General features: G+C 38.5%; 2 protein-coding genes across 7 annotated transcripts; one reads left to right on the top strand and one right to left on the bottom strand.

Annotated features, from left to right (window-relative positions):
• On the bottom strand, positions 1-26,918 carry LOC103377757 (uncharacterized). 5 transcript variants are annotated; one of them, XM_025054935.1, is made up of 16 exons: positions 25,948-26,918; positions 25,183-25,292; positions 23,157-23,181; positions 22,920-22,966; positions 22,684-22,816; positions 22,283-22,589; positions 21,606-21,711; positions 21,251-21,397; positions 19,254-19,314; positions 18,282-18,445; positions 13,881-17,022; positions 12,820-12,962; positions 2,146-2,227; positions 1,115-1,197; positions 470-556; positions 17-59 (listed from the first exon to the last, which is right to left on the bottom strand). In XM_025054935.1, the coding sequence occupies exons 1-11, from the start codon at positions 26,099-26,101 to the stop codon at positions 16,990-16,992; spliced, it is 1,287 nt and encodes a 428-aa protein (XP_024910703.1). In that variant the 5' UTR covers positions 26,102-26,918; the 3' UTR covers positions 17-59; positions 470-556; positions 1,115-1,197; positions 2,146-2,227; positions 12,820-12,962; positions 13,881-16,989. The 5 variants fall into 5 exon arrangements, with proteins under 5 accessions (XP_024910702.1, XP_024910704.1, XP_024910703.1 ...); XM_025054934.1 differs by lacking the exon at positions 470-556 and having other exon boundaries at positions 1-59; XM_025054936.1 differs by lacking the exons at positions 470-556; positions 2,146-2,227 and having other exon boundaries at positions 15-59.
• On the top strand, positions 5,149-9,847 carry atf5b (activating transcription factor 5b). 2 transcript variants are annotated; one of them, XM_008308689.3, is made up of 5 exons: positions 5,149-5,424; positions 6,133-6,345; positions 6,682-7,876; positions 8,352-8,360; positions 8,493-9,847. In XM_008308689.3, exons 2-5 carry the CDS (start codon positions 6,207-6,209, stop codon positions 8,677-8,679), a joined length of 1,530 nt encoding a protein of 509 aa, XP_008306911.1. In that variant the 5' UTR covers positions 5,149-5,424; positions 6,133-6,206; the 3' UTR covers positions 8,680-9,847. The 2 variants fall into 2 exon arrangements, with proteins under 2 accessions (XP_008306911.1, XP_008306910.1); XM_008308688.3 differs by lacking the exon at positions 8,352-8,360 and having other exon boundaries at positions 5,151-5,424; positions 6,682-7,884; positions 8,493-8,635.

Genomic DNA, 26,918 nt, shown 5'->3' with positions numbered 1-26,918 from the left:
TGTGTAGAACATTACTTTTATGAATGCAGATCCTTGACGTCCCTTCAGTGCCCAGCTCCCTGCATCACAGAGATGAGAGAAGTGAGTGACACGCCTCCTCTGGGATCACTTATCAAAACAATGTGCCACCCATCATTTAAAAAACACAGCCCTGCACACTCGGCCACTTTGAAGTCCCCCCCCCCATCATTATTTCGAACCATGCCTTGCCTCTTTTTTTTCGCCCCTCACTGTAAGCCCACTGTAACTGCAGGGATTATTCACAATTCACATCATTTGCACAGCACTTCATCAACAAATAACAATATGTTTGTGTAAAAACTATTCAGTCGGAGGCTCAACCTAAACGGGTTCAAGTGCTGCCAACTGACATGCATCTCTGCCTCTGTGCTGCCAATCCCTGTAAAAAGTTAATGTAAGCAGGATTCACAGAGAGCTGCTGGTGATGAAATTATGGTGTAACTGATACCAATGTGCCATAGTAGAGGAGCGCGCGGCCGCCTGCGTCTTTGAAGGAGGCTCTTCCCATCCCACGATGCACTGCTGGAGAGGGCTCCTGTACGGTTGTACAGTACAAAAGGACAGATGGAGGGCAATACTGCGCGAGAAGCAGGCAATCGTTTTGCCGCAATACAGAAAACAGGGCAGCGAGTGGAGGAATTCATTGTATATTCACTATTGCACACAACACTGAAATCTGCCGACTGTAAATATATACAGTAGTTACAGTGTAAGAGGCTCATATCAAAGAGAATTAAATATTTGTAGGCCAAGATCACCAGTGTCCTCCAGATGTTCACATCAACAGTTCATTCAATTAACTTTGATTTGATCGATTAATAGTCATAGTTATTTTTATATGACGTGTCCTATTTATATTTCATGTTTTTCTCAATACAATTAAAGTTATATAGGAGCAAAGATCACAATATAAAAACATAAAAGACAAAATTAGTTGGCTGTACAAAAAGTACTTCACATACTCTAAATAAATTTTAAAAAATGCAAAATTTTCTAATATGTTTCTTAAATATTTTTTGCCGAAACAGGGTTAAATCCTGAGTGACGATAAGAAAGCTGCATGTGTGGATGTGCGGTGGTTTAACATTCATACCTTGCAGCAGGAAGATCACTGGTTTGACTGTGAGTTGGGACTGACCGGCGCTCCTCAGGAAGATTCCCACGTCTGGGTTTTCTCTGTCACAAAACAACAGCATTAGGGTTAATTCAACACTCGGACTAGAGGTGTGAATGAAGATTGACACTGCATTGCTGCATCCCTTGTTAAGCTACATGTATATTTGTCCATTCATCTGCAGAGCTATTTTGGAAAATGTTTCACGATCACAATAAATTAATTTTATTCAATCAGTTGAATCTACAGTGCCTTGCATTAATATGCAACTGAACTGAGACGTCAATAAAACACGTTGTTTTCCAGCATTTTTGTACTGTTGACAAGTTGGTCTCCAGTACACAAGATGTACTGTAGTTGTGCTGCAGTACTTTACAGGTATTCCTGTAAAGTAATACAGCAAATATGTAAGAACACAGTGTAGCTAAAAAATGAATAGAAACACTAACACCACAGGTTAACGTGTTGATCAACTTTATGACTTTTTGCAAACTGAGCATTTGAATCACATTAGCATAAACACAGTATTGATAACTGTTACTTACAATGATGTAAATTGTCAAGGCAGCTTTAAATGAAAATAAACTGCAGTGGTGGAAGTGTTCAATAACACAAGTCAGTATTTATTTACACAAAAATACAAATCCAGCTCCTCAGAGGAATATAAACTCCGGGTGTCACCCAGACTTTTCCCTGATCTCTTTGCAGCCATGATTACAAATTCAATAAACTGCCATGCCTGCAAAAATGTTGAGACAGATAGTGTAAACAGTGGGGGTTGTCTGAGCGCCGACGGGGGCCACGGCTGCAGCAGTGCCAAAAACATGTTTCTCTATAAGGACAAAACAATGTTGCCTATTACTATAGCAACAGGAAGAGCCGGCTGCCTCAATCAGCTTTTGGTTGGTTTGGCGAGGCTGAGGACAGGCAGAGGAGCCGCGCAGAGCCGCCTTGGTTTTACTAATGAGGGCAGCAGGACACACAGGGTGTCCGACCTCCACACGTCCTACCTGTCACACACTTCCTGTCATCCTGTCAGGCCACACGAGCAGCCTGGGGGTCAGCTTTAAGATTCTCTGACAGAGTGACAGCCTGGAGGGAGACAATAAACACATCTATGTGACTGTAGAGAAATAAACACCCACTGACTCTGGTGTAATCAACACACTGATAATCTGAGAATCGTTGTCTGGATTTAGGATTAGTTAGCGCTGGATAAAAAAAAAAAAAACAGCCGCTGATGTCAGGTGGGTGGAAAAACAAGTTACTTTTTATATTACACACAAAGTATATACTCAAATTAATTGGTATGCATGCAATTACTGCAGTTATTCTCTATTGATTTTCATTTTTGAGGTTGGTTCAATAACAGACATGATTAAACACAGGTCTCGTTATGAATAATTTAAATGTTACAGTGACAAAGGTTAAACTTTTAAAGGTGGCAAATAGAACAGAGAAATAAGAAGCAAACACCACACACTTGTATACATTATATATATGTATATACAGTGTATATGTGTGTATATATGTATCAATATGAATGAATTTAAAATAAAAAATATGTAATTAATTGTCAAAGTTGCTCTAGGACTTTTTTGGGGGTAAAATAGTTTCATCATTGATTTCTAGCGGCTGAAATAAAACAGCAGTTTATGTTGTTATGAGTGAATCCATACGTAGGAACAGATACAGTGTTATTATCCCAGAAAGTGCCAGGTCTACAGAAAAACAAAAAACTAAATCTGCCTTGATATGGCAGCACGAGTCCAACTGCAAACAAACATTTTACCAGACAATAAAACATAAAGGAACAAGTTATGATTCCTCAAAATTGATTCATTAACTTGTTTAGGCCTAATGAATGTACACAAAACCCCACAAACAAACGGCAGTGATAAGCAGTAATATATTTCACACAAAAAAAACAAACAAAAAAAACCAAAAAAAAAAACAATTCTCACCCGTTTACAAACAGATCACATTTAGCTCCATCAACCTGACCTGCAGGGCTACGCACACACCTAGGCCCAGGGTGATGAGCCGAGCGCTGCTGAAACAAAACTCAAAAGAGACCGAGTCTGAACCAACGGACCGTCAGGATCCAGGATCCTGAGCTGCCCTGGTTTCTGTTCCACCAAGTGGTCTCAGTGGCTAAACATCTTAAAATGTTGTTGTTTTTTTTGTTTTCATACAAAAGCATCTCATTTAAGGAAAGTAGTTGTTTTGAACATTTGCTGGAGCAAAAAGAGAATATTAAGAGATTTATAACTTTCTCCTTTTGAACATTTGCTGGACCAAAAAGAGAATATTAAGAGATTTATAAGTTACAATTGTGCCTCGGCACAGCCACTGCTGCTCTTTGTCTTAAGATTTAAAGGCAGCTCTACACTGTGGCTGCAATAATGTCACTTAATGGGTCTATTTTCCACTGATAAATATTTAAAAAGGAATTTAAAACAAAATAATACAGACAAGGGACCGTGGGTAAGAAGCAGATGTACAGACCAATGTCTGAAAAGATTCATGTCAAGTTGAAGTAAGAAGCAGATGTCTGAAAAGATTCATGTCAAGTTGACATTTCTGCATATTCTGCTTACTTTTAATATTTGATTGTATTTACAAAAGGTTATACGGTCAGAGTAATGAGTGATGTTAAAAATAACTGTTGATAAGACAATTATAGAAAGGACAGTACTTTCACTTTTAAAAAGGAATAATATTATACATGAATTACTTTCTAAATGTAACTAAGGTAAAAAAAAGTTCACACAAAGCAGAAGGAACTGGAGGAAATTAATTCCTCATCATAACATTTTTGTGAGCTACAATCATTTCACAGCAAAGCAGGTTCAAACTGAGGTTACATTTTTGACACCAGTATAGTCTGTGTGCCTGTGTGTCCCTGGGCGACACAACTGACCCCTGAGACTATTATACCAACCCAGGAAGACGCCACAGAGACTGTCAGCCATGTTAGAGTCTCATTAGCTTTGGGCTAATAAACTAAATGTGTGGACAGATCAGGAGGACGCAGAGGACACACAGTGGAGTGATGCTGTTAGACATTTAGTGCGTCTCTAATGGGAGGCTGTAGTTTGATCCACGCAGGGCACCATCGTGCTTCTCCTGCATCACCACTTGTTGTACACAGTCGCGCGCGGCGCTCTTAGCTCGTATCCCAGGTTGGTGCTAATGTGTAATGATTAGCCATCAGCGTAAGAGTGATGGCAGGCCAATGGAAACAGAAAAGATCCCTCGCACAAACCAATGGTGAGGCCACACTGTTGTAGCGCTCAGCGAATCCCCAGCGGATCTGATGCAACAGGGCTGCAACTAAAGTTACACATACGAAGTGCAACACCGTGTCCTTCCGCTGAGGCGCACGGAAAACTAGTGCCGACTGAGCGCGCCTCTCGCACTACTGCACGCTCTAAACTAAACGGGTGTCTTAAGAAGCTTAAAAACACGAAATGAAGATTAAAAGACACAAGCAAGAAGATGTTAAGAAATACTTAACTGTATCATAGTTGTTTTGTTTTGTCTGCGACTTTTTAAAGATGGCGCTGTTTTAGTAAAAAAAACAAACATAAGAACGAATTGTTCTTTAAAAAAATACTGTGTTGGTTTTTTTAGTAATTTTGAAACAACTTTCAGTAGTTCAGAAATCCAAATTGACATAAAACGAGGATCAGCAATATCCTTTGAATATAAAAAATTAATAAATTGCCCCTCGGGGACAAATAAAGTATTTCTGGATATCCTTTGAATATAAAAATGTAATAAATAGTGCAGAAAACATTTATTACAGTTAGTAAAACTTAGAAACAAACTAAACATTTCAAATAGTGCAGAAAACATTATTACAGTTAGGAAAACTTAGAAACAAACTAAACATTTCAGCCTAATTTGATTTCTTCATCGTTACATTTTACTAGTAAAAAAGAATCTGTTAAAAAAAACAACGAAAACTCCAGTAAACAGCATGTGCGTGTGTGTGTGTGTAAAAGGGAAAGTTATAAGGTTCATGACGTAACGGCCAACTGAGCGCTTGCAAACCAGCGGAGGGATTTCGCCTCTTGGTGCTGCGGTCAGGGCTCGAGGAGTTGTTGAAGTAGCGGATTTAAAAACTTTCTGTCCGCAAGTGTTTTCTCCTGAAATAGCGCTTCATCAAGAGTCTGCGTCTTCCTGCGGGGACAAACATGGCTCTTTAAAACTGTCACCGTCTCCTCTCTCGACGTCAAGCTCCGTGTGCAGTGCACTTCACCCGAATACTCTGAAACTATGGGGTAAGTCATTTCGTTGTTGTACCGCGGAACCAAAGTTAAGTCGAGGGTTTAGTGCAGTAACATGCGAAGACATGTCGAAATAATGATAGGCGACGTTTTTTATTAATTGTCAACTAAATTTGGAATACTTTGTGACATTTAGACCACAATTTGGACGCCTTTGTTTAAAGAAAAACTGATTTTTTTATGAATATATGAAATGTTCGTCTTTATAATTGATACCATTTTATCACATACAACAACACATATATGTACTTTTACATGTATGTACCTATTCAATGGTTATGGTTATTATTCATATTTCTAGGTCTGTTGTTATGTTTTTTTTTTATAAAATAGATAATGTATTTAAACAAGGTTAAGTTGATAAATTTATTTTTATTTTCCTCTATGTCAATGTTTTTTATTCTGTTTATTTCATAACTGATGTTTATTTTATAACTGTTCTGCTTGTTAATTAATATGATATTAATCAATCAATTCCATCAAGCTAGTGAAAGGTGAGAAGGAAGTCAATCAAAAACAATTAAGCTAAATCCCAAATTTTTTTAATGTAATTAAAAGTTCACTTAAAAAAGGCTATAATTTTGTAAAATTGTTGTTCATTGGCTTTTAAGTACTTCATTAGAGTTGATTGGTAATGGAATTAAAATATAAATGAAATTAACTCAAATTAATTGTTTTTCTTGTTTTTTTCTATCTCCGCAGGTCTTCAACTACTCGTTCACACAACCAGTGCACGGTTTGTGCTTTTGAAAATTTTGATCGAAGCAGACGACACAATGGCGGCATCGATCCTTCGCAGGAAAATTCCTCCCATTTCCACAGGCGAGCTCGGCGCTCCCTTTCTCCAACAGGCTAGCTACAGCCAATCGCATGCCGGGATAGGGGCGGAGCCTGTGGAGAGGCAGCACTTAATTGGTGAGTTATGCCAAGAAGCTTTTTTATTTTTCCACATCCCGAGGTCGGAGCCGCAGTGCAGCACGAGGCTAATGTCGTACAGTGAGTACAGCTAAGTGGATATTTGTCGAATGCAGACGATGCTGTTCAATCATTTTCAGATGATCGGTTAGTTGTTCACTTTGACTTTTAAGATGTTTTTCGTGATTTTGCTTTTTCTATCCTCACAGCCTTGCGTTATTTAAGGATATCATTATTTTCTACCGAATTTGTGGTTTTCGTTCTAGATTTACTGTTCAAACAGTGTGACAACTGGATTGTTTTACTTTATGATTTCTTTTTCTGTTTTTCTTTTAGGCGATGGTCACTCAGATTGGATGACGGAAAAAGTTGATTTGTCTTCATTTGTGTCGACTACCGAGTCTTCTCCAAGCTCTTCCCTACCACCGTCGCCACTTGAACAGGATGTCAAGGTGCCCTCAGATCTGGAGGTCATGACCTCTCTACTACAGGAGGAGCTGGCTCAGCTGGAGGACTACTTCCGCTCCGAGTCCACATCAACTACAAGCAAGTTGGAGAAATCATCAAAATGTGACAAGGGTGCTCAAGCCATGGGCTCCCAATCTTATTATCAGTTACCTTATGGCTCATATGGGTCCAGTCAGGCAGAAACCAGCCCTGTAGTTGTCACCTTGTCCACAGGGGAACTGGACCTGTCCAGCTTCTGTGGTGGTCCCATTGGCAGAAGCAAAATTGCTCGACCTGCTCCGTACAACTACCACCACCGCTACCACCACCATCACCACCATCATAACAATGGGCGGCGAATCATCAGCGACGCCGTGAAAGTTGGTGATGAAGCTGGACTCGATTCGTGGGGCTCCAGAGGAGGTTACTCAGGTAGCACAGAATTGTCTGTGAACCACTACTCCACACTGAAGACAGTGAGCAAGAACAGCCTGGGCAGCGTCAAGAAGGTGAGAGAATGTGCTTTATCGTTGAAGGAAGAAGAAAGTTATTGCTTTTCAGAAGGAATGTTTTGCAGTGAAGAGATTGCTCGAGGGTTTTGTCTGGGTGGTTCGTACGAGAGCCACCACAAGAGAGAGGGACAGTTGATGCACAATGTGAAGGTCAACGTAAGTTATGACAGCACAGGGCTGGATGTTTTGCACTGCAACAAAGATGGAGGACTCTCTGGAGGTATCCCCCAAGAGACAATGGTGGCCGGTGACGGCTACTTTCACCAGTCTATGGCCAGCACGGAGCCTTACCATAGCTTTATCAGTGATCTCGATCAGCCGTCACAAACTCACGCTGTTGAGCCCCAACATGGCCACTACCTCTATCCGGAATGCCTTGCGGACCAAAGCTACGAATGTCTGTCCAGAGGAGAGAGTGAAGGGCCACTCATGGGTGCCCCCATCCACCGCCCTACCCAGAGGCTAAAGGACGAGCACTGCCCCCTCAAGCCATCTCTGGTGATGGGCACCACATCTATGGATATGAACACCGGAGAGAAGAAGCAAAAGAAGAGAGATCAGAACAAAATGCTGCTCACAGGTAAAAAAAAAAAAAAAAGTGTCTCTGCCATCTGTTTGTCTTTTCTGGGTCTTCTCATAAAACAGCCAAAATTAGACTTGTTTGCAGAAGCCAGATGATATAAATATGGTGCATAACCATCTAGTGAAACTAAAAACATAATACAGTCATCCGAGTTTTTGGTTACCTTATCTATCAAGTATTTAATGAGAGTGGGAAGCATGTTATTTTGTTGGCTGGATGTAACATAATCCAGACACCGACAAACTTTAAATGTCTTACAGAGTGTAGGAGGGAAATGGAAAGTCCCTCACTGTGTGCCAAACTAGCCCCACCTAGCTGTTTCTATAAGTCTGCTGTGTGTGAATCATTTCTTTAAATCTGTGTAAAAGGACATCCAATCTGAATAAATCTATGATGTAAGCCTTGGAAAAGTGTAAAGTAAAAAAAACAAATCAGTCCCGAACTCAGCAGTAGGTGGAATAAAGAGCACACCAGTGGTGTGCCGGTTGAATAATCCACCACATGTAGGACAAAGGTCATGCTCATTGGACACATTAATACAACGGAATGAAGCTGTCAAACCAACTGAGTGCTGATTTTTTTTTTTTTATCTTCCTCTCTTGTAGGTACCGGCTGAGGAAGAGGGCGGAGTTAGACTCTCTGGAGGAGGAACTTCATGGCCTCGAGGGGCAAAACCGGGAGCTTCGTGACAAGGCGGAGTCGGTGGAACGAGAAATCCAGTACGTCAAAGATTTACTGATTGAGGTCTACAAGGCACGTAGTCAGCGGCTCAAACAAGACGGCAGTGCCTAGGAGAAAATTAACAACAAAAAAAATCACCCACTCCTGCCCAAAACACTGGCCTAACCTCTAAAGTAAACCGTGACCAGCAAGAGAAAAGTCAAGTCAAGAGCACCATCTGACTTTGGCTCACAAATAACGGTAGTTGCATGATTTTGTAGTTTTTTTCCCCCTTAAAAAAAACAACAAAAATATATATATGATGCGATTGCAAAACAGAATGGAGGAAGAGGGGAGTTTCCAGATGGGTGACTTTAACTATGAGAAGCCTTTTTGTGGTTTGTTTTGCCCAGAGGAGATGCTGAACTTGTCCGTGACCACTGTGATCTGAACTGCACTCACAGCCTTGTGATGACTTGAGTTTGCGCTTAAAATGATTGATCTGTTTACATAAAAAAAAACGAAAAAAAAAAAAAAAAAAGCTTTTTGAATTAGTAGCAGTGATTGAAATTTGCTTGTGGTTTTTTGTGACACATTGGCAGCATTGAGGCAGATCCATGAGAATTATATATATATAAATATATTATTTTATATTTTATTCAATGTTTATTTATTGTTTGCTTCAAAACAATCAAGTGAATAAAGGGATCACTGGATTATTTTTCTTTTCATTTATCAAAATAATGTGTAACATACTCTACAGATATTCACTATCAGAGATTTGTAACTGCTAACATGTTGAGTATTTTCAATTCCTTCACGCCACTAAAACTCCCAATGCATGTTTGATTTTGGAAACGCATGTGCGAGTGTTATTTAAAGGCAATATTCTGTTTTAACTGCATGGCTTAAGATTCCCACCATCAGTCAATATAAACTGAGTTGACTCTGCTCTTCTCTGACCCTCTCCCTCTCCTCTTCAGAAGTGACTCATGCACAGGTTTTGTTTTCCTGTTTTGAGAATCACATGCATTCGCTGCCTTTGCTTTGCTTTCTTTCCTCCTGCTCCCTCTTTCTCTCTTTGGTGTATTCTTGCGAACAAACAATCACCTGTTGATGCAACAATAAATTGTTGTTGGATAATGGTACAGCTTCATTTTCTTGTTGTCTGTTGATGAATTTGATGTTGTCTGAATGAAATTCAGGTTCTCGCTAAAATTATTATCCAAATGTCCGTGTCAGGAAATTATACAGTACATCAGGTAAAAAATTGCAGCCAAAAATAAAATGAAGTTACGCATTATGGCTGTTTGCCTGTTTTTTCCTCTACACTCACACACACACACACACACACACATCCGCCACAACGCTTTACTCTGTTCACCACAGCACATCAGCTGCCGACAGAACAAGAACCCGCACTGAATAAGAAGACGGGATTAAGAGATAAAAGGAAGCGCAGGGGGGAAAAAACACCATCAACCTCTAGGCCTGTCTTTTTGTTTGAGCTCACATCTGGCCTTAAACCTCTCTCATCCCTTCCTCACTTTGCTCTGCCTGCAAAACAGTCAAAACCAGCTATTTCCCACAATTCACCAGTGGGCAGTAATTTGTCTCAGCAGACACTGAAAAAAACACGACGACACTTGACCCCGTGTAAAATCACCTTCTTGACAAACGGTGTTAAAGTTTGATTCGTTCAGAAGGCCACATGAAAGAAGAAAATATATTTTCTCAGCTTGATGATTAGAATATTTCTCTCTCTATTCTTTACACAATGTTGGTCCTGCTCCATGATCATAGAGTGTGTTTGATTGATCCACAGGGCTGAGCAGAATTATATCAAACTGCAGCAGTCAACAGACAAAATAAATTGCCTATCTCATCCTCCAGCCTGTGAAGGGTGTGTGAATGCATGCATATATATATGTGTGTGTGTGAGAGAGAGAAGGAGTGTGTGTGAAATCTCTTGGTATCTCTCCTAGCAGTACTAGGCCTTTCAAGTGCATGAGGCAACATCACACAATACTTGCACAAGGAGGAGAGAGACATACAAGTGAACTAACAGAATAAGAAAGTAGGGGTTTGACAAAGAATGCCGTTAAATTTGTCCACACAGTTTGTTTTCTATCCGCGTGTGTTATTTTGATGCAGATGAAACTCAATGTCTCACTGATGTATTTAATATACATAATACAGAAATTAAACGATTTTTAAAAATATACATTTTCGTATTAAACACATGATATACTGAAGAATTCAGAGCATATTCACAAACATGTCTGAGTAATGTAAAATAATGGTCAATTACACTTACTGATTTGTCGCATGGAAAATTATGTCAGTCAATACTGTATTCTTTAGCTCCAGAATTTCTATATGTAAGGTGTTTTTATAGGTATGGAGCATTACGGGACAAAGGAAGTTCACATTATTTTAAATCATTTCTGAAAAACATCAAACTCACAAAGACATACGTCGTCTAGAACAAACCAGTCGATTTGGATGTTCATTCCCACAGTGACTTGTAGCAACAACAAAAAAACAGTTAAAAGACAACACTCTGGAGACATCTATAAATAATTTGCCCTAATTTTTTTCACAACAAAATATTTTTTACAGAGTTGGGAGACAGCAGGGAGAGGCGTTTACCCAAATAACACCAGCCTCAGTAAAACACAGGGGTGAGACTATAAGGATGTTCAGATGCCTCAAGTGCATCAAGAACGTGAAGAGACTTTTTACTGGTACTTTTTAGGTTTGAAACTCAATACAAGTCTTTTAAATAATGCTCAATAACCAAAAATGGTCAAAAGTGCGAAACATTTGGAGTTAATGAATTATTTTGCCTAACGATTGACGGATTAATCAACTAGTCTTTTTGATAACGGCTAAACTTTCTCTTCTATGGAAAACCACTCCACCCAGAATGGCAGTCCTTCACCACCAGGTGTCACTGTGAGATTAGAAAAAGACTGTAGCCTGCTCCTTGAGTCTCCAACCCTTTCATGACAGCACAACAGTTAAATTGGGTGTATGCCAGAGTACTGCCAGTCACTGCCATCAACACAAGCTGTACATATAAGAAATGTGGTTCCTAACTATGATCTCTACTGTGAAGTCTAGATTAAGACTTGAAGTGCTATTTTCGGATTAAAGGGCAACTCCTTACAATTTGAAAGATTGAAAGTGGCTTCCTCTATTACTCCCTGTCTTTTTTGGATGAACAAACAGCAGCTATTATGTCTGGTTGTTTTTGGCTAATACCATCCAGTCATTCTTAGCTGTTTTATTCTCAGGGCTTACCACAGTGGACAGTCCATGTTGTCAATATGGAACGTTTTTTGTTTTTTTTCTTTTGACAGATGACCTTTCCTAGTCAACCGTGTGTTTTTTGTTTCTTTTTTTACCTGCAGTCAGTCACGTTGTTCAATAGTGAATTTCTTCCAATTAAACTGTGACAAAATCAAGGAACTAATCATTCACACAGATCAACCAGATCTGCAGCTTCAAGTGCATAAGAATCCTCACAGACAATAAGGTAACCTTGAACGAACATGTAACCTGAAAAAATGTCAACCTCAAAAATAAATTATTGTCTATGACTCACATTACCCTGCCTACCTGATTGGCAGGGCTGAGCAGTTCACCAGAGAAAACCCGAGCACACTCAGAGAAAACATGCAAATGTTTAAATCTATTATTTAAGGATACAGGACCAAGTTATCCAAAGAAGGTATTAGAGAGAGGTTGCATTTACTGACCTAAACCTACAACATTGGCTGTTATGGTTTGAGATTATTTTAGGAACACCGCAAAAGTTCTCTTTGCCCACGTAACAGTGTCGGTTTTGAGGAATGGAAAATAAAATTAAAAGGAACAAAACACAAGAATGAATGCGTAATCAAAAGATATGACACGTTGAATAACAGCTCATAAGGTGTGGCACATTATTTTGCTGAGATTTGGCATTGAGTTTAACTGTAATCAGTCTGTCTGTCTGCACTTGTGTATTGTACTGCTTTATTAGGGAACACAGAGTCATCAGGTTAACCTCTGCTTTTTAAAAGAGCTGCATTCAAAAAAACATTGCAATGAACAAATTATCTAAATTTGACTTATATATATATATATATAAAACCAACACATTGTTTGCAAACTCTTGAGAGGAATAACGCCTATGAGCAACAAACAACACACACTGTTCTGATTGGTGGTCATACAATTGCTACATAAAACAAATATAAAATCATAGTAAAATTGTAAACTCACATTTGGGATATGGGTTGGTTAGCAGGATGCAGGATGAGGAGAGTGATGCAATGCATGGACAGAAATGGAAGGAGGCAGGTGGCGGGACCACCAGGAGCATCCATAGTAGAAGATGAGCTGGAGTAGCAGAATAGCCTGCAGCTCTGTGGAGGGCAGTGTGTAAAGCAGAGAACAAGTTTTAAATTCATTATGAGCTGATGCTGAGCACTGCCACTGCAGTAGCTGAGAGAGAAATCAAGGTGATGGTCAAGGTACCAAGGTGGATAGATTATGTCGGAACAGAGTTAGTGAAAATAAACTCAAGGCCATTCAATATAAGCTATATGCTGGAGATTACTGGAGGAAAACAGTCAATGGACTAATCAACTGGCCACCTAGTTTCCTTTTAGCGAGACAAAAACAAACAGCCCCCTCCAGCGTAAGAAGTTTATATCAATGTAAACAGGTGAGTAAGATCACACATTCACTCTTAGCATTAGTCACATTAGGAGATATATAACAGGTGAGGTAGTCAACAAATCCCCCATTAACTCATCCAAACTTTGGATTTATAGATATTAATTCCTCATAATACCACAGCTATTACTATGGATATGGATAAGGTGATAAAAAAATACAGGAAACAGGAAAACATTAACATTCACGTTCAATTCATCTGCAGTGGCTATACTGACCTAGCTGTTAGCTTAGCTTAGCAGCGGGGGCTACTTCCTCTAGCTCTACTGCTCTCTCTCTGGCTCTCTCTCATACATATACAGAACTCAAACAAATGAAATAAGGAGAGAACGTAAAATCATACATGCGAAGCAAGGAAGCTGTCCACTAAGTGCGCGCAAGACATTGAGCTATTTACGCCAATCTGTTTTCAATGTGGGCGGGCCGTGACACGCAACTGAATTCTGAGATCAATAACTTCTTACTTTCCTACCAAATACATATAAGTATGAAAGCCACGCAAAGTAGAGCGGAAATTAAATTATTGGTTAGTTTCCCTCATTAAAAGTCAAAAGTTATTCTTAGGTACACAACAAATAAACCACCGTCTAAGGAAAATTACTTACTCAGTGTAAGCAATGCCTAATGCTCAGCATGTAGTCACTCTGTTTGCACAACTGTAAGATTAAAAGTGAGGCACAAGGGACTCAACATTTCTTCGAAATGCCGAAGTTTTTGAAGCATTATCCATCCATTATTTATTAATTTAATTACAACAACAAAAAAGTATATTAAGTAAAATGTGTTATCAAAACATACAGTCTGTGTGACATGGGGGCTGAACCTGAGGAGTTCTGGTCACGATCAGGTTGTTGCAATTTGTGTCAATTGTTCTCTAATGATTTGTTGTTCTTTATGTTAAGTCAGACAGTTGGAAGTAACACGTCCAAAAACAGGTATTTCTTATCTTTAACTGTCTGAAGCTAAGTCTTTAGGAAAACACTGACATTAACGACATGGAAAACATGTTTACTTGTTGCTACGTCAAAGCGAATATCCAGCATCCTAATTCTATACAGTTATAACAGCGTGTAAACTTCAAACAGAACATTTAACCTTGCACAAACACACTATAAAGAACTATAAACTAACTCATTATGCATTTAACCAGTAAACTATAAGCTATTCAGCCACGACCTTCCACCATTTTAACTACCATCTTATGCTAATGTACTGTAAGGATGATAAAACATATCTCAAGTATAATAAAGCTAGTAAGTAGAGCAGAGAAGAACAAAATAGACACAATTAAAAAAAAATGTTAAAAAACCTCATCAAGTAAAACTTGGCACAGCTGAATAACTGCCATTTGATCAGATATAGTGATAAAAGACGAATATAAAAAGGTTAAGTAATTAGAATCTAATCCTCATGAAATGATCGCAAATGGTACACACGTTTAATTTCCCCTAATACATATACCTGGGTGAGGTAAAAATGTGTTTTATGTATGAGACATGAGTCATAACTGTACATGCCTATAAAAGTATAACTGATTATGATACATCCCTCCAACAACCACTATCTTCACACTGACTGGAAATGTTTAAGAATGACAATTTATCATTTTGTATTAGTTTAAACCTGTACTGGGAATATATTTATAGTGATTACAAGCCAATAACAACTTGAGGTTTTTTTTTTTTAACGTGGTTCAAAGCGGCCACAGCTGTGGGAACAGTCTAGATGTTCAAGAGCGATGCCCCCTGCACATCTGCCTGAGGGCAGCAGCAAAAAGAAGAGATGGCTTGGTTGCGTGGGGTTCTTATAAATGTCTGATGATCTCCTGCAGTTTTTTCAGTTGAGTCCTGACATATTTTTGTGCACTTAACATAACATGCACAACTGTCCTTCTGGTTGTTTTTCTCCTTGAATCTATTTTCTATTTAAGACTATTCTCATTGTTTTGCCTTGCTTTTTAGCTGCCCTTGCGTTGCCTCATTGCACATTAATGGTTGGTTTAAAATTAACCTTTAACATTATCTGTGGTCCGGACTTCAAATTATTACTGACAGTAAATGTCATGAGTAGAAAAACACAACACAGAAAATGTGTATTACTGTTTATTATGCGAGGAGCCACCATAGTTTACCTCAAAGATTACTGCAGCGTGATACACAATACAACTTGACCCACTGCCAAAAAACATCACTATGTGTTAATATTGGTGACCAAACACGTTTACATTTAGTAGACAAAAAAGAGGCCTTTGATCCGTTTTACAGGATCCTTTTTTTTTTTACAAATATCTCTGTGATTCAAAATTATATTAAAAACACTCTAGACACACTTAAAACATTTACAATAAAAACATTTACTTTTTATAGCACATAGTGGCTAATGCATTTGATAGGGTACCACTACGGTTCCCAAAGTGGGGGGTGCTGCCCACCCCAGCGTGAAAAAAAAGTATATATATATCTATATATATCTTCATTTAAAATTACACAAATCTGTAATTTATTTCCTTTGTTCAAAAGAATAGCAGTTTTGTAGGAATAACATTTATTTAAATACAGTTGGTGGGAATTTTGAAGCAGATGTAAATATTTAGGAGTTAGGGGACTCAAAAGTAGTCTCATCTCCTAAGGGGCACGAAAAGGGAACCGATGATTATAATGAAAAAAAAAAATCAAACCATGATGGTCATAATGTTCTAATAACAGTAAACAAGTACAAATAAAGTTTAAAGTAAACTATCCCAATACAAAACAACGCTCAAAACAACCCTTCATGCAAATGCTAGCATGGTAACCACAGTTCAATTCTGATTTAAATATGATTGGTTTTAGTGTCATGGCAGTCAGAAAATATGGCCTAAAATACCCAACAACTTGTCATCTAACAACATTCCCATCCAAACATCGTTAACCTTTGGAAAAATCAAAATGTCAAAGTTTGCCTGAAGGTTTCATTAGAAAAACAGCCACCAGAACAGTGGGCATTTGTAAACCAACAACCCCCCCCCAAAAAAAGCACTGCACTGGACAAGATCTGCGACTGTTATAGAACAGCTTGATTGTCGTCACTTAATTAATGATGGCAAGAAGCACATTCCGATCTGCTGTTTGAAGTCACGCAGCTTTTTTTGCTGTCTACCACTTCAAAGGATTGTGTGATCAACAAAAGGCTGCAGTTTAATAAACTCACTCTTACAGTATATCCATGAAACCAGGGTGAGACCTTGCCTTTTTACGAGCAGCATTTTTATACTATATCAACACTCATTGGATAATGTGCAGTTTTCCATAAAGAAATAATTTGTTTTTACAGATTTATTGACTGAATTTGAACAAAAAAAACAAAAAAAAAACCCCACCCCAAAACCCTTGTAAAATCGTTGTATTATCTTGCAAATATTTTCTTATAGGACTTTATTAATGCACCTCTGCAGACTCTCCGGCTGAGGACAACTTGTTACGACAATGTAACAAACAGAGGAAGTTTCATAGAAACCAGCTAATTGGCACCTAATGTTTTTGTGCAGGTTAATAAAAATACATGCCCGGTCGAAAGTCAGACATTTTTAACCTCACACAAAACATCAAGTGCTTTACATGTCAGGCCTGGACAGAGAAAAAGAACCATGTTATCTCTGGTCTTCTCATGATGATCCAGGCCTGAACCAACTCACAACATTACCGTTGGGTCTCTGAAATGATGACGATCACAGTGTCACCCTAGTCTAGGTTGCTTACTCCAGCTTCTCTGAAAAAGAGCAGGAAAACCAGAAAGTCAGTAATGAAGAAAACATTTCTGTATGGCTCTCAAAGACCATCCAAAGCTGACTGAAATGAAATTAATGTTGTAAAGTAAAATACATGACTTACAGACAAACGTTTTAATAAAATAGTCTTTATACAAATGATGCCTTGATGTGTCTGCGGATAAGTGTGAGTGTAAATTAATATCCAGTAGAGAAAAATTGGAATTATGATATTATTAATTATATATTTGAACTAGTTGTACTGACATCATGATAATAGCTTGTGCAGTTCCACTGGTGCAGTGACAGAACATATAAAAACAGAACAGTCAGTTCATGAACAAGACAAATTAAATGTTCGCCCTGCCCGTGTCTATTATAGAAATGCTGGCAACAGGTCGGAGCCATTTCTGTGATTGACAGTTTAAACATATGTGATGTTATCGTTTAGTAACAAACTTCAGAAGAGTGGAGAGTCAGTAAACAGTGTTGGTTGCTAAATATAAAACAGAAAAAAAAAGAATTTATTATGGCTGTGTATTGTAGTAAATATTACATTTACCACAATACACAGCCATAAACCGTTTATGGCAATTGTAACAGTTTATAAGGTAATTCTCAACTGCTCCAATTAAGGGGAAAAATGTAAAACAGAAGGAACGGTATAAATTTGTTGAGATCGTGTTAATCATCACTGTTGTTACATGGTATATATTATATATCTTGCCAAAAGGCCACAGTTATGAATCCACCTTAAAACTAACTTTGGTTTAACAGCCAAACCAAACTCAACCAAAGACAACGACATCATGGAGATACAGTTTGGTGTTGAGCTGACAAACCAAGTTAAGTTCAACAACTTTCATTTTAATCAGGTTCTATTGATTTATGTTTGTTGGTTCAGAGGGTGTTGTTAAAGATTTGACTGATCTGACTGATAAATATCGTCACCACATCCACTGGCAGAGGGCAGAGAGTGCGAGGAGCCTGGTCTGCATACTTGTAAACACAGACTGGTGCCATCTACTACTCTTCCTCACTGACTGTTTGTTTGTTTGTGCTCCTTGTAGCTCAGCTCTGCATGAAAAAAATCTGAACAGCACACACCGCAGACAACAACGTTAGACTTTGTCAACACACTTATACCATTTGGAATGTCCTCTGGCTAAAACTGTTAGCCAACACACACACACACACACACACACACACAGGTGGTGCTGTGCCACAGAGAGGACAGGGATGGACTACGAGAATGTCCTACCATGGTGTGGAGGTAGCTTCCCATGTGCAGCAGACACTCCAGAGTCTCCAACATCTGCTCTTGGCGGAGTGTGTACAGTCTGGTCTGACTGGGGGATCTGCTGCTTTCCAGCTCACACACTGCGTCCTTCAGAGCCACTGAAGTACACTGGAGAACGCTCATTCCTGAAAACACAATCAGTATTTGGTCTTTGTGAAAAAAACAAACAAACAAAAAAAAAACCCAACTCACTGTACACACTGTACTTGTGTCTTTTCTCTTTTTATTTTTAACTAACTTTGTACTATATTGAACCCATATTGGGAAATTGTTGTGTTAGCAGCAGATATGCTGTTAACAGGCTGCCCTCTAGCAAGCGCTAGGCATGTGGTTCCTCTGGGAATCGAACCCAGGACTCTGCTTCTGAGGCAGGTGATTTAAAAAAATAAATAAATGAAATAAATAAATACTACTTACAAGATGAAAAGATTTCTCCAGTACCTTTGGATATAGTGTGCAATATCCTAGTGAGTTTTGTGGTATTGTATTTTTTCCATGAGTTTCCATGAGAAGCTCTGACTCAAATATTTTATTTTATATTAATAATACCATTTTATTGAATTATATTCTTTTAACCAAAGACAATAACACAATTAATCTCGGAAGAGACTGGTGCAGCGAATAGAAGTAAAGCACCTTATGACATACACTAAGTAGCCAAAAGTCACAGCAGTGTGAGCAGAGTGTGAGTCTGTGATAGTAGCACTAAACTGTTGCTAATTTGTTTTCCAAAAAACACATTCTTATTTTAACAGACTGTTACATTAATCACATTTGCTTGGCTAAGCCAACCTTTGCTAATGCTGCTCATCTGTAATACTTAAAACGTAGTTTTAATGTGACATTAAAGTTTATTGGTTTGTTTCAATACATTTAGTTTAATGTGATTTATACAGTAAACATCAAAGTTTGAATAGTTTAAATAGAACATACCACAGTTATCAGTAGCTTCAACATCAACATACAAGCCACTTGTCATTGCATGTTTGAGAACCTGAAAGACAAAACCAACCGGGTTAAGGAAACCCATCATCAGGATGACATTTAATAGTGTGTATCTGTTACAAACGACACTGCGTTCAGCAGACTGTGGTCTGTCAGCAACAGCCCTGGATAAAAAGAACCAAAAATCCAAGTCTTTAAAATGGATTCTCATCCGTTCAAATCTTGTTTGTGTTTATTTCAATAGAATGATTTTGTTTTAAATCCATTGCCTCATTATACATAAAATAATAAAAAAGAAAAAAAAAGAAATCATAATAGAAATAAAAGAAATCATAATATCCATGATTGGGGAAAAAAGGAAAATAACTTATTTAACAAAGCACTCAGGGAAGAAGTGCACACTTAGGTGTCAATAAGGGTAGTGCTATGTTTGCTACAGAAGAATCAATATTTAATTAACTTTTTTACCTGTCTGGTATAACATGTACTGTGAAACAATGATGTCACGACTCTGATCACCTGCTACTGTCTTTCCTCTAACTAAAGTCTACCTGTACTCTCTTGCTACTATTTTAATGCTTATATTTGTGTCTGTAAATTATTGGAGAACTTTTATTTATTAACACCAATGTTATAGTTGACATACATTTGCAAAACTCTATTAAACCCTAAACAAAGTACAGATAGCCGTAAATCAGAGACTGCATGTATTGACTATTTTCCCCAAAATATTGTCCTTTATTTTGAAATGTAGTGCCTTAATACATATGCATGTGTGTACATTAAAAGATTGTTTCCTAAAGACTGGGTCGCGACCCTCAGGTGGGTCACAAGAGATTTTTTTTTTGGGTCGTCTCACATCAAACAACCATTCACTATCACTTTTGTGATTACAACAAGATCCGTATAGTGAGCACTACCATTCACTATCACTTTTGTGTTTACAACAAGATCCGTATAGTGAGCACTCCAAACCTGGCTTTATTGACACTGAGAATGGTGTGTCATTGTTTGGAAAAACTAAATTCCAGCCAAGTCCCTATAACATCTGCGTCAGTTGAGCTACATTCACATAAAAACTAATTACAAGCTGCTTGGACTGTGTTATGGAAAACTACAGTTTAAACACACTGTTCTCCTTCTCCTTACACTGAATCGAACTAAGATTCATCTTGATGCTTTACGTTACACAGACCAGTTATTTATGTGTGTTTAAGTGAGTGTTTATGTCCCGTCATTAACATGAGATAGAACTTGAACTACTGCTGTTACTGAATGTAATCATATACCATTCAACAAAGTATCCATTATGCCCTGTCATCTTAACATCTTTAAAGGAATGAGAGTAACACGGCTCATAAAGGTGCTGATTGGCTGCTCGTGTCTCAGTCTGATGTCTGTTAAAGACACAGAGCAGTGGACAACGCCAAATAAACTGCTGAAACAAAAACAAACCAACAAAAACTTCCAGAAAAAGAAAACATAATTAAAGAGAAACAAGTATCAAAGCCAGAATTCACAGCTTCCATGTAGGTGGATGTCGACCTAATAAAATGACTTACTGTCTGCCGTCCAAACGACAACACGGCAGTAAAGTCTCACTAAACCAGCTGCATGCATTCTACGAGAGCATTTAATTTGTCTCTGTCAAATCTTTTATTTACTGACACCTACACTAATGAAAGCTTCTGAAGATGAAAGGCACTACACGGGACACGCACCTGCACAACCTGTCAGTCTAGATTGTAGCAAGCCTTGTTTGTGCTATTGGCTTGTTGCAAGAGCAGTAACTTAAGGAACTTCATTTTTGAGCAATGCTCACGCTCTTTGATTTACGGATTAAAAAGTAGACAAATATATCTTTCAGCAGATATGTTAGCCATTTTGTTTGTTCATTGAAACTTTGAAGGTTGGGGGGAACATTTTTAATGTTGATCCTATCACAAACACACCGTGAACCGTAGACGGGAAAACAAGACTCTCACCTCCAGAACTCTGATGTAGCCTTTTTCAGCACTGAGGTGGAGACAGGACTTCCCTGAATTGTTTGCCTCATTCACATTGGCCCCCAAAGAGATCAAGTCTGCCACCATGAGGTGATGGTTGTGGTTTGCAGCATGCAAAAGGGCAGTCTGTGGGAAAAAAAAAAAACAAAAACATTTTTTTCTTTTTTTAATCCATCATGAAGTAGTAAAAATTCAGTACAACTCAAGTGAAGCGTTTGATTGTGGTATGGTTTAGACGGTTGTCTATTTTCACACTGTGGTTGGTTCATTAATCATCTTAACATTATAGTGACACATTTGTAGAATGTTACAATGATTTTAAAAATGACTCTACCATTCCGTCAGCATCTTTAAGGTCCAGGCTGTTGAGTGCAGCCATCCTTTTGGCTACAGCATAGCCCAGAGCCCTTTTACCGACACATGCAACTTTGTGAAGTGCTCTAGATAGACAAAACACATGAATACACCATTTAATACCAGTGACTTTTAGGGTAAAAAGCTCCACTGGCAGAAAATAGCCAGCTGTCTTGACTGAGTTCAATATAACAAACAACAGAAAGTCAAATTACTGTAGACATTTAAACAAAAACATGAAAAAAAACTTTTTACATAAAGAAAACCCCGATCCTTATTTATTTCATCTATGTCGGGACGGTTCACCTTAAACTTAATTTCCTCTGCAGTGAAGTTGAAAAACATTTTAATTGCCAGAAGGAGTTTCACGTGCTTGTGGTTTCAGATTATTTAAAGTGTATGTCCTGATTATAAAAGAAGAAAAAAAACTTCAACGACATCGGCAGAGGAGGAGTTGTCTCATCTGTTCCCAAAAAAAAAAAAAAGCACTGACAAGTGCTGAGGAGTGTGACCACACATGCCCACAAAATATTATATAACACCACAACATATGTGACAAGTGCTAAAATATTATATAACACCACAACATATGTGCATCATGTTACACAGATTTGCACCGCAGAGTAATTAAATCAGTTTGATTATGACGAGGCTTACGTTCTTCCGTGCTCATCTCTGGTCAGCAGAGCTGCATCAGAGATGTCCACCAACAGGCTTTCCTCCTTCTGCAGCTGGGTCCAGAAGTACGCCGAGCTGTTCAGGTTACAGCTGGGCGTCTGTGGCTCCAACCATTCTTCCACTCCTCCTTCGTCTCCTCTCATTGCGGCAGCGAAGGAAGGCTCACAGTTGGTGTACATGAAGCCAGGTGGGGGCGGGTTTGGGGGGCAATCGCCTGTCGCCAGCGAGTAAGTCATGTACGCCTGTGGGCTAGGGATCATTTCATCAGACTCGTCACTGTTGTAGCCTGTGTTTCAAAAGAGAGACGCAGACATTTTGAGTAGTGACAGATGTCGCCGGTAAAACAGTCAGTAAGATATTTTTCAATTGTCAAACGTTACCTGCTGGCGACTGCTCAGGGTCCGAGGAGAGCACACTTAAGGGGGAGTAGGAGGTGTTGCCTGCTCTGAGATCCTCCTCCAGGACCTCAACGATGATTGCCAGCTCCTCCAGGCTTTTTGTGGGATGTTTTTTCTAAGTAGGACAGACCAGTTTTGCAGCTGACATGTGATTTACAGTGTTCTGTGGCTGTCTTTACCATAAATCTTGAAGTTTGAACCTGTGTTTCAACACTAACCTTGGTGGTCTGGTATCCTGTACGAGTGTTGACTCGTTTCTTTTCTCCTGCAAGAGAAAATGTGAAGGTTATTTCAAACAGTCCTTTACCTACAGAGAGCGTGATACTAAGACTGAGTCCAACAGTTCTGTTAGTAACAGTAACTAATACAATGAGGCAGACCAAGAGTAAAAGGAGGCATCAAACACCACCACCACCACCACTATATGGAAATAACCACCACAGATCTTTACTGACCTTTAACTCGTTTCCTGTTGGTCTCCTGCAATCATGCAACAGTTGGACGTCAAAGAAAAAGCCAAATTTTCTAAGTTTGTTAATAATGATTTGGAAATTATTTTTAAGCAGCAAACAAATCTAAAGATCTACGGCAGCGGTGTCAAACTCAGTTTCACCCGGGGGCCACATTAGCAATACAGTTCCCCTTGAAGGGCCGGTTGTAAAGGGAAGACTACAAAGATCAGGGGTCACCAACCCTTGATCGCTGGACCGGTAACAGTCCGTAGGTCCAAAGATCAGGGGTCACCAACCCTTGGTCGCTGGACCGGTAACAGTCCGTAGGTCAATTAGTACCACGCCGTAGTGGGACACAGTGAAAAAAAGTACTTCATTTTTACTAATTTACTTCATTCAAAGAAAATCCAGTCATATCCATTTTCCTTCATCATTCAGACTCTGATACAAACAGAATAGAATCTAAAAGATGTTTTATTTTGAAGCACATTCTACCGGTCTGTAGTAACGGGTGGTACTGGCTGGCCAGTCCCTGGAACAAAAAAGGGCGAGGACTGCTGGTATAGATGTAACTACTCCATGACAGACTAATACATGTTTCTGCAATTGATTATTATTTATTCAAGCTACAAATATTGTTCATTTGTTCAAATTTCTCAGGTCTTCTTCTTGTATACACTGCAGCAGGATTATCTATAAAAGTTTTTTTTTTTTTAAATATAACCTATAATATCATTCCATAACAATGATGATTACCATGCTTCTAATGTATAGAAAGCCAACAGCAGGAAACTCATTATGGTCCTTTAGTTTTTCCCTTTTTTCATGAGTCTTGTGCTCAAAATACACAGATCGTAAAGGTCTTCTAGAAATATCCACTGGGCAAATGTGAGCACCATAGTAGATAGTAGTGGTTGCTCTGTCTTGAGGGAATATAGAAAAAGCCAAGAGGAAGTTAAACATGTGGTTTATAAAAGAACCAACATCAAATCCATGCAAAGTCTTTGAGCGGTTTGTTTCGTTTTCTTTTAATCAACGACAATTAGAAATAATTAAACAATATTTCTGATTATAATACAGAATTTATGATTACAAGAATAGTTATTACTGTCACTGCTGCTCTGTCTGTGTTCATTTATTTTGTATTTTAATTTGTTTTGTTTTTTTTTTTAGTAAAAGGGTTGTGGCTTCACCTGGTGTGAAGATATTCTTTTCTTGTGGTCAATTGAATGTTCTCTGAAGAGACTGGTAAATAATAAAAGACCATATAATATTTTAGAGTTACAATTATGTCAATAAAAGGGTTAAGAAAATAGACATCAAACATCCTGGTGGGTTAAGTGTCCAGGTAATTGGATCGGGCTGGTTGACACAGAGTTCACTCCTGTGAGTCTGTGTAATTGCCCCTTTGTGACGTTAAATAAGTACAAACAAAAGTCTGACCTGTGGGCAAACAAAACCTCACACCATTAACCACTCAACGTTATCTTGGTACCTTTGCTACAGTATAGCAAACAAAAGTGTATTTATTCTTCCAAACGGGGTATTTTGTTTATTATGTTCTGAGAACAACACATAAAATGTAATGACACTTTCACCAGAATCAAAGATTAAAGCAGACGGTTAATAAGATGGCTGCTGTTTCCAGATGCGTCCTACTTCAAAATGTGTCTTCTTCTGGTATTCACAAATGATATAAATGTAGTAACATATGTCTCAAACTCAAGGCCTGCGGGCCAAATGCGGCCCACCAGTCATTGTGTGAACCTTTGGAGCTAAAAAAGAGCTTGATAGATTTTTTTTATTACACAGAGCCATTTACAATATTTGTAACTATACTGTAGTTATACAGTCTTACAGTTACAACCGACCCTTCAAGAGGAACTGTATTGCTGATGTGGCCCCCCAGTGAAAATTTAAAAAAAACTTAAGTAAAATATTATATCCTATTATATTAAAATCAAACATTTAGACGGCACTGCTGTCGTGTCTGCTTGTTGACTCTGTCACGCTCAAAACTCAACACTACCTGGACATCTTGGGGTTCCCAGCCTTGTGCTAGACGCTTATTTCTCAGTAAATCTCTCACTGGCATTTTGACACGAACTCCAAGGTAGACCTTCTCAGATCTTCTGGCACCTGCAGAACAATAAGACAAGAAGGGTTTAGTGTAGGATCACAGGAAGGCCGAGTCAGACCATCTCAACAACCTTTTTAGAAGTTGACAAAAAAAAAATTGGGGGACATTTTATATGTCAAAAACAAATATTTTCCTACTGTGTGACAAAACATCATCTTTTTATTTTAAATCTGATATTGTGAGCAGTTATTTTTGTTTAGGCCACGCAAGTTTTACCATTTTTTAAAAATCCAAACAAGAGAAAGTTTATAATTTAACATATTGTAATGACAATTAGTGTGTGATAAAATACAATACATTTCACAAATTAAGAGATACATTACATTCAAAATCAAAATACCAGTTTACCAGTTTTAATAATCTGATGACGTTTCTAAAAAAAGCATATTTAAGATTTGACACCAGAGGAAGGATTAAGATTAAGATTAAGAAATCCTTTATTTGTCCCACAACAGAGAAGTTTAAAGTATTGGCAGCAGCAAAAGTACCGTACAAGGTATAGGAGTGAAGTATAGCTTAGAAAAAAGAAAAAAAGAAATACGGATATTAGTTTATTTAACAGAAATCATTCTTAACCTACACCATTCGAAAGCCAACGACACCAGCAGAGACTCAAACTCAAACTTCGTTTATCTCCATAAAACCATTTCCTACCTCTTTTACTCCCGGATCCTTCCTGCGAAGTAAACACGGGCGTCGGAACGTTGGGCTCGGCAAAACCGGCAGCGGGATCACCGGGGAAAGAGCAGAGTTTATCCGGGACTTCACATCTGTCTCTGAGGTCCCGTTTTTTATATCGTCCTTTCATTCTGTTATGTTTAAAATAAAAACAAGGCGCAAACAGGAAGTGCTTCTCTCTCTTTTTCTCTATCTGGATAACGCTACAAAACAAGCTATCTCTTAGCTGCCACTACTGTCTGTCCCTGTGTCGACCGCTAAATACCGACAGAGCAGCACCTGCTGATGTGTGTGTGAACAACTGTGTGTGTGTGTGTGTGTGTATTCGTGTTTGTGAGAACCAAAGAATCAACGCCCACCACCGGAGGACGCCCACGTGGAGGAGGATTCTCAGCAGGGTAACCTGTGCTCCAAATATTTTAGAAGTGACATAACGTAGGACTTCACTTTAAATGTGTTCTTTTTACTTTATGTTGTACATACTGTACATACAAGTACTGCTAAAAAAAGACAATAAGATAAAGTACAGACAATCTTTTTTCCTCTTTTAGGTCAGGTGTGTGATTGGGTTATGAGACCAAACGAGTGTTAATCATCTGCATAAAACACAGGCATTAGCTAAAACAACAACTGGCTTTTGAAGGGCTTGACAGATAAGGTGAAAGTCAGGATGACAGCTTAAATAAACCGACTATCGTCACAAGATCAATTGCAACAAGAAATGCATTTTACGTACATCGTCAAGGCCTCTCTGAGGCAAAGATATTATGACAGGTGGGGCTGTTGTTGTCGTTTTAAACGACACAAAAAAAAACCTCAGCAAACAATAATAGAAAAAGATTCTTTACAAGAATCACAGATGTTGTGGTCGATGGAGGAAACTTTAAGTAAAACATCAAGCGTCTGTGCGACCTGTTGAACTAAAAAATGTCCAGGAACGCCATCAG

The sequence above is a fragment of the Cynoglossus semilaevis genome, chromosome 4 (genome assembly GCF_000523025.1).
Source record: "Cynoglossus semilaevis isolate Cse_v1.0 chromosome 4, Cse_v1.0, whole genome shotgun sequence".
NCBI lineage: Eukaryota > Metazoa > Chordata > Actinopteri > Pleuronectiformes > Cynoglossidae > Cynoglossus > Cynoglossus semilaevis.
This window is presented reverse-complemented; position numbering and strand designations above follow the sequence as displayed.

Bases quoted from the DNA above. Each gene is read 5' to 3' on its own strand.
- LOC103377757 (XM_025054934.1), bottom strand. From the start codon at position 26,101: ATGAAAGGACGATATAAAAAACGGGACCTCAGAGACAGATGTGAAGTC. The intron at 22,590-22,683 runs GTAACGTTTGAC...TTTGAAACACAG, and splicing joins CCCTGAGCAGTCGCCAGCAG to GCTACAACAGTGACGAGTCT. The intron at 18,446-19,253 runs GTATGTTCTATT...TTGTGTTTTCAG, and splicing joins TGAAGCTACTGATAACTGTG to GAATGAGCGTTCTCCAGTGT.
- atf5b (XM_008308689.3), top strand. From the start codon at position 6,207: ATGGCGGCATCGATCCTTCGCAGGAAAATTCCTCCCATTTCCACAGGC. The intron at 6,346-6,681 runs GTGAGTTATGCC...TTTTTCTTTTAG, and splicing joins GGAGAGGCAGCACTTAATTG to GCGATGGTCACTCAGATTGG.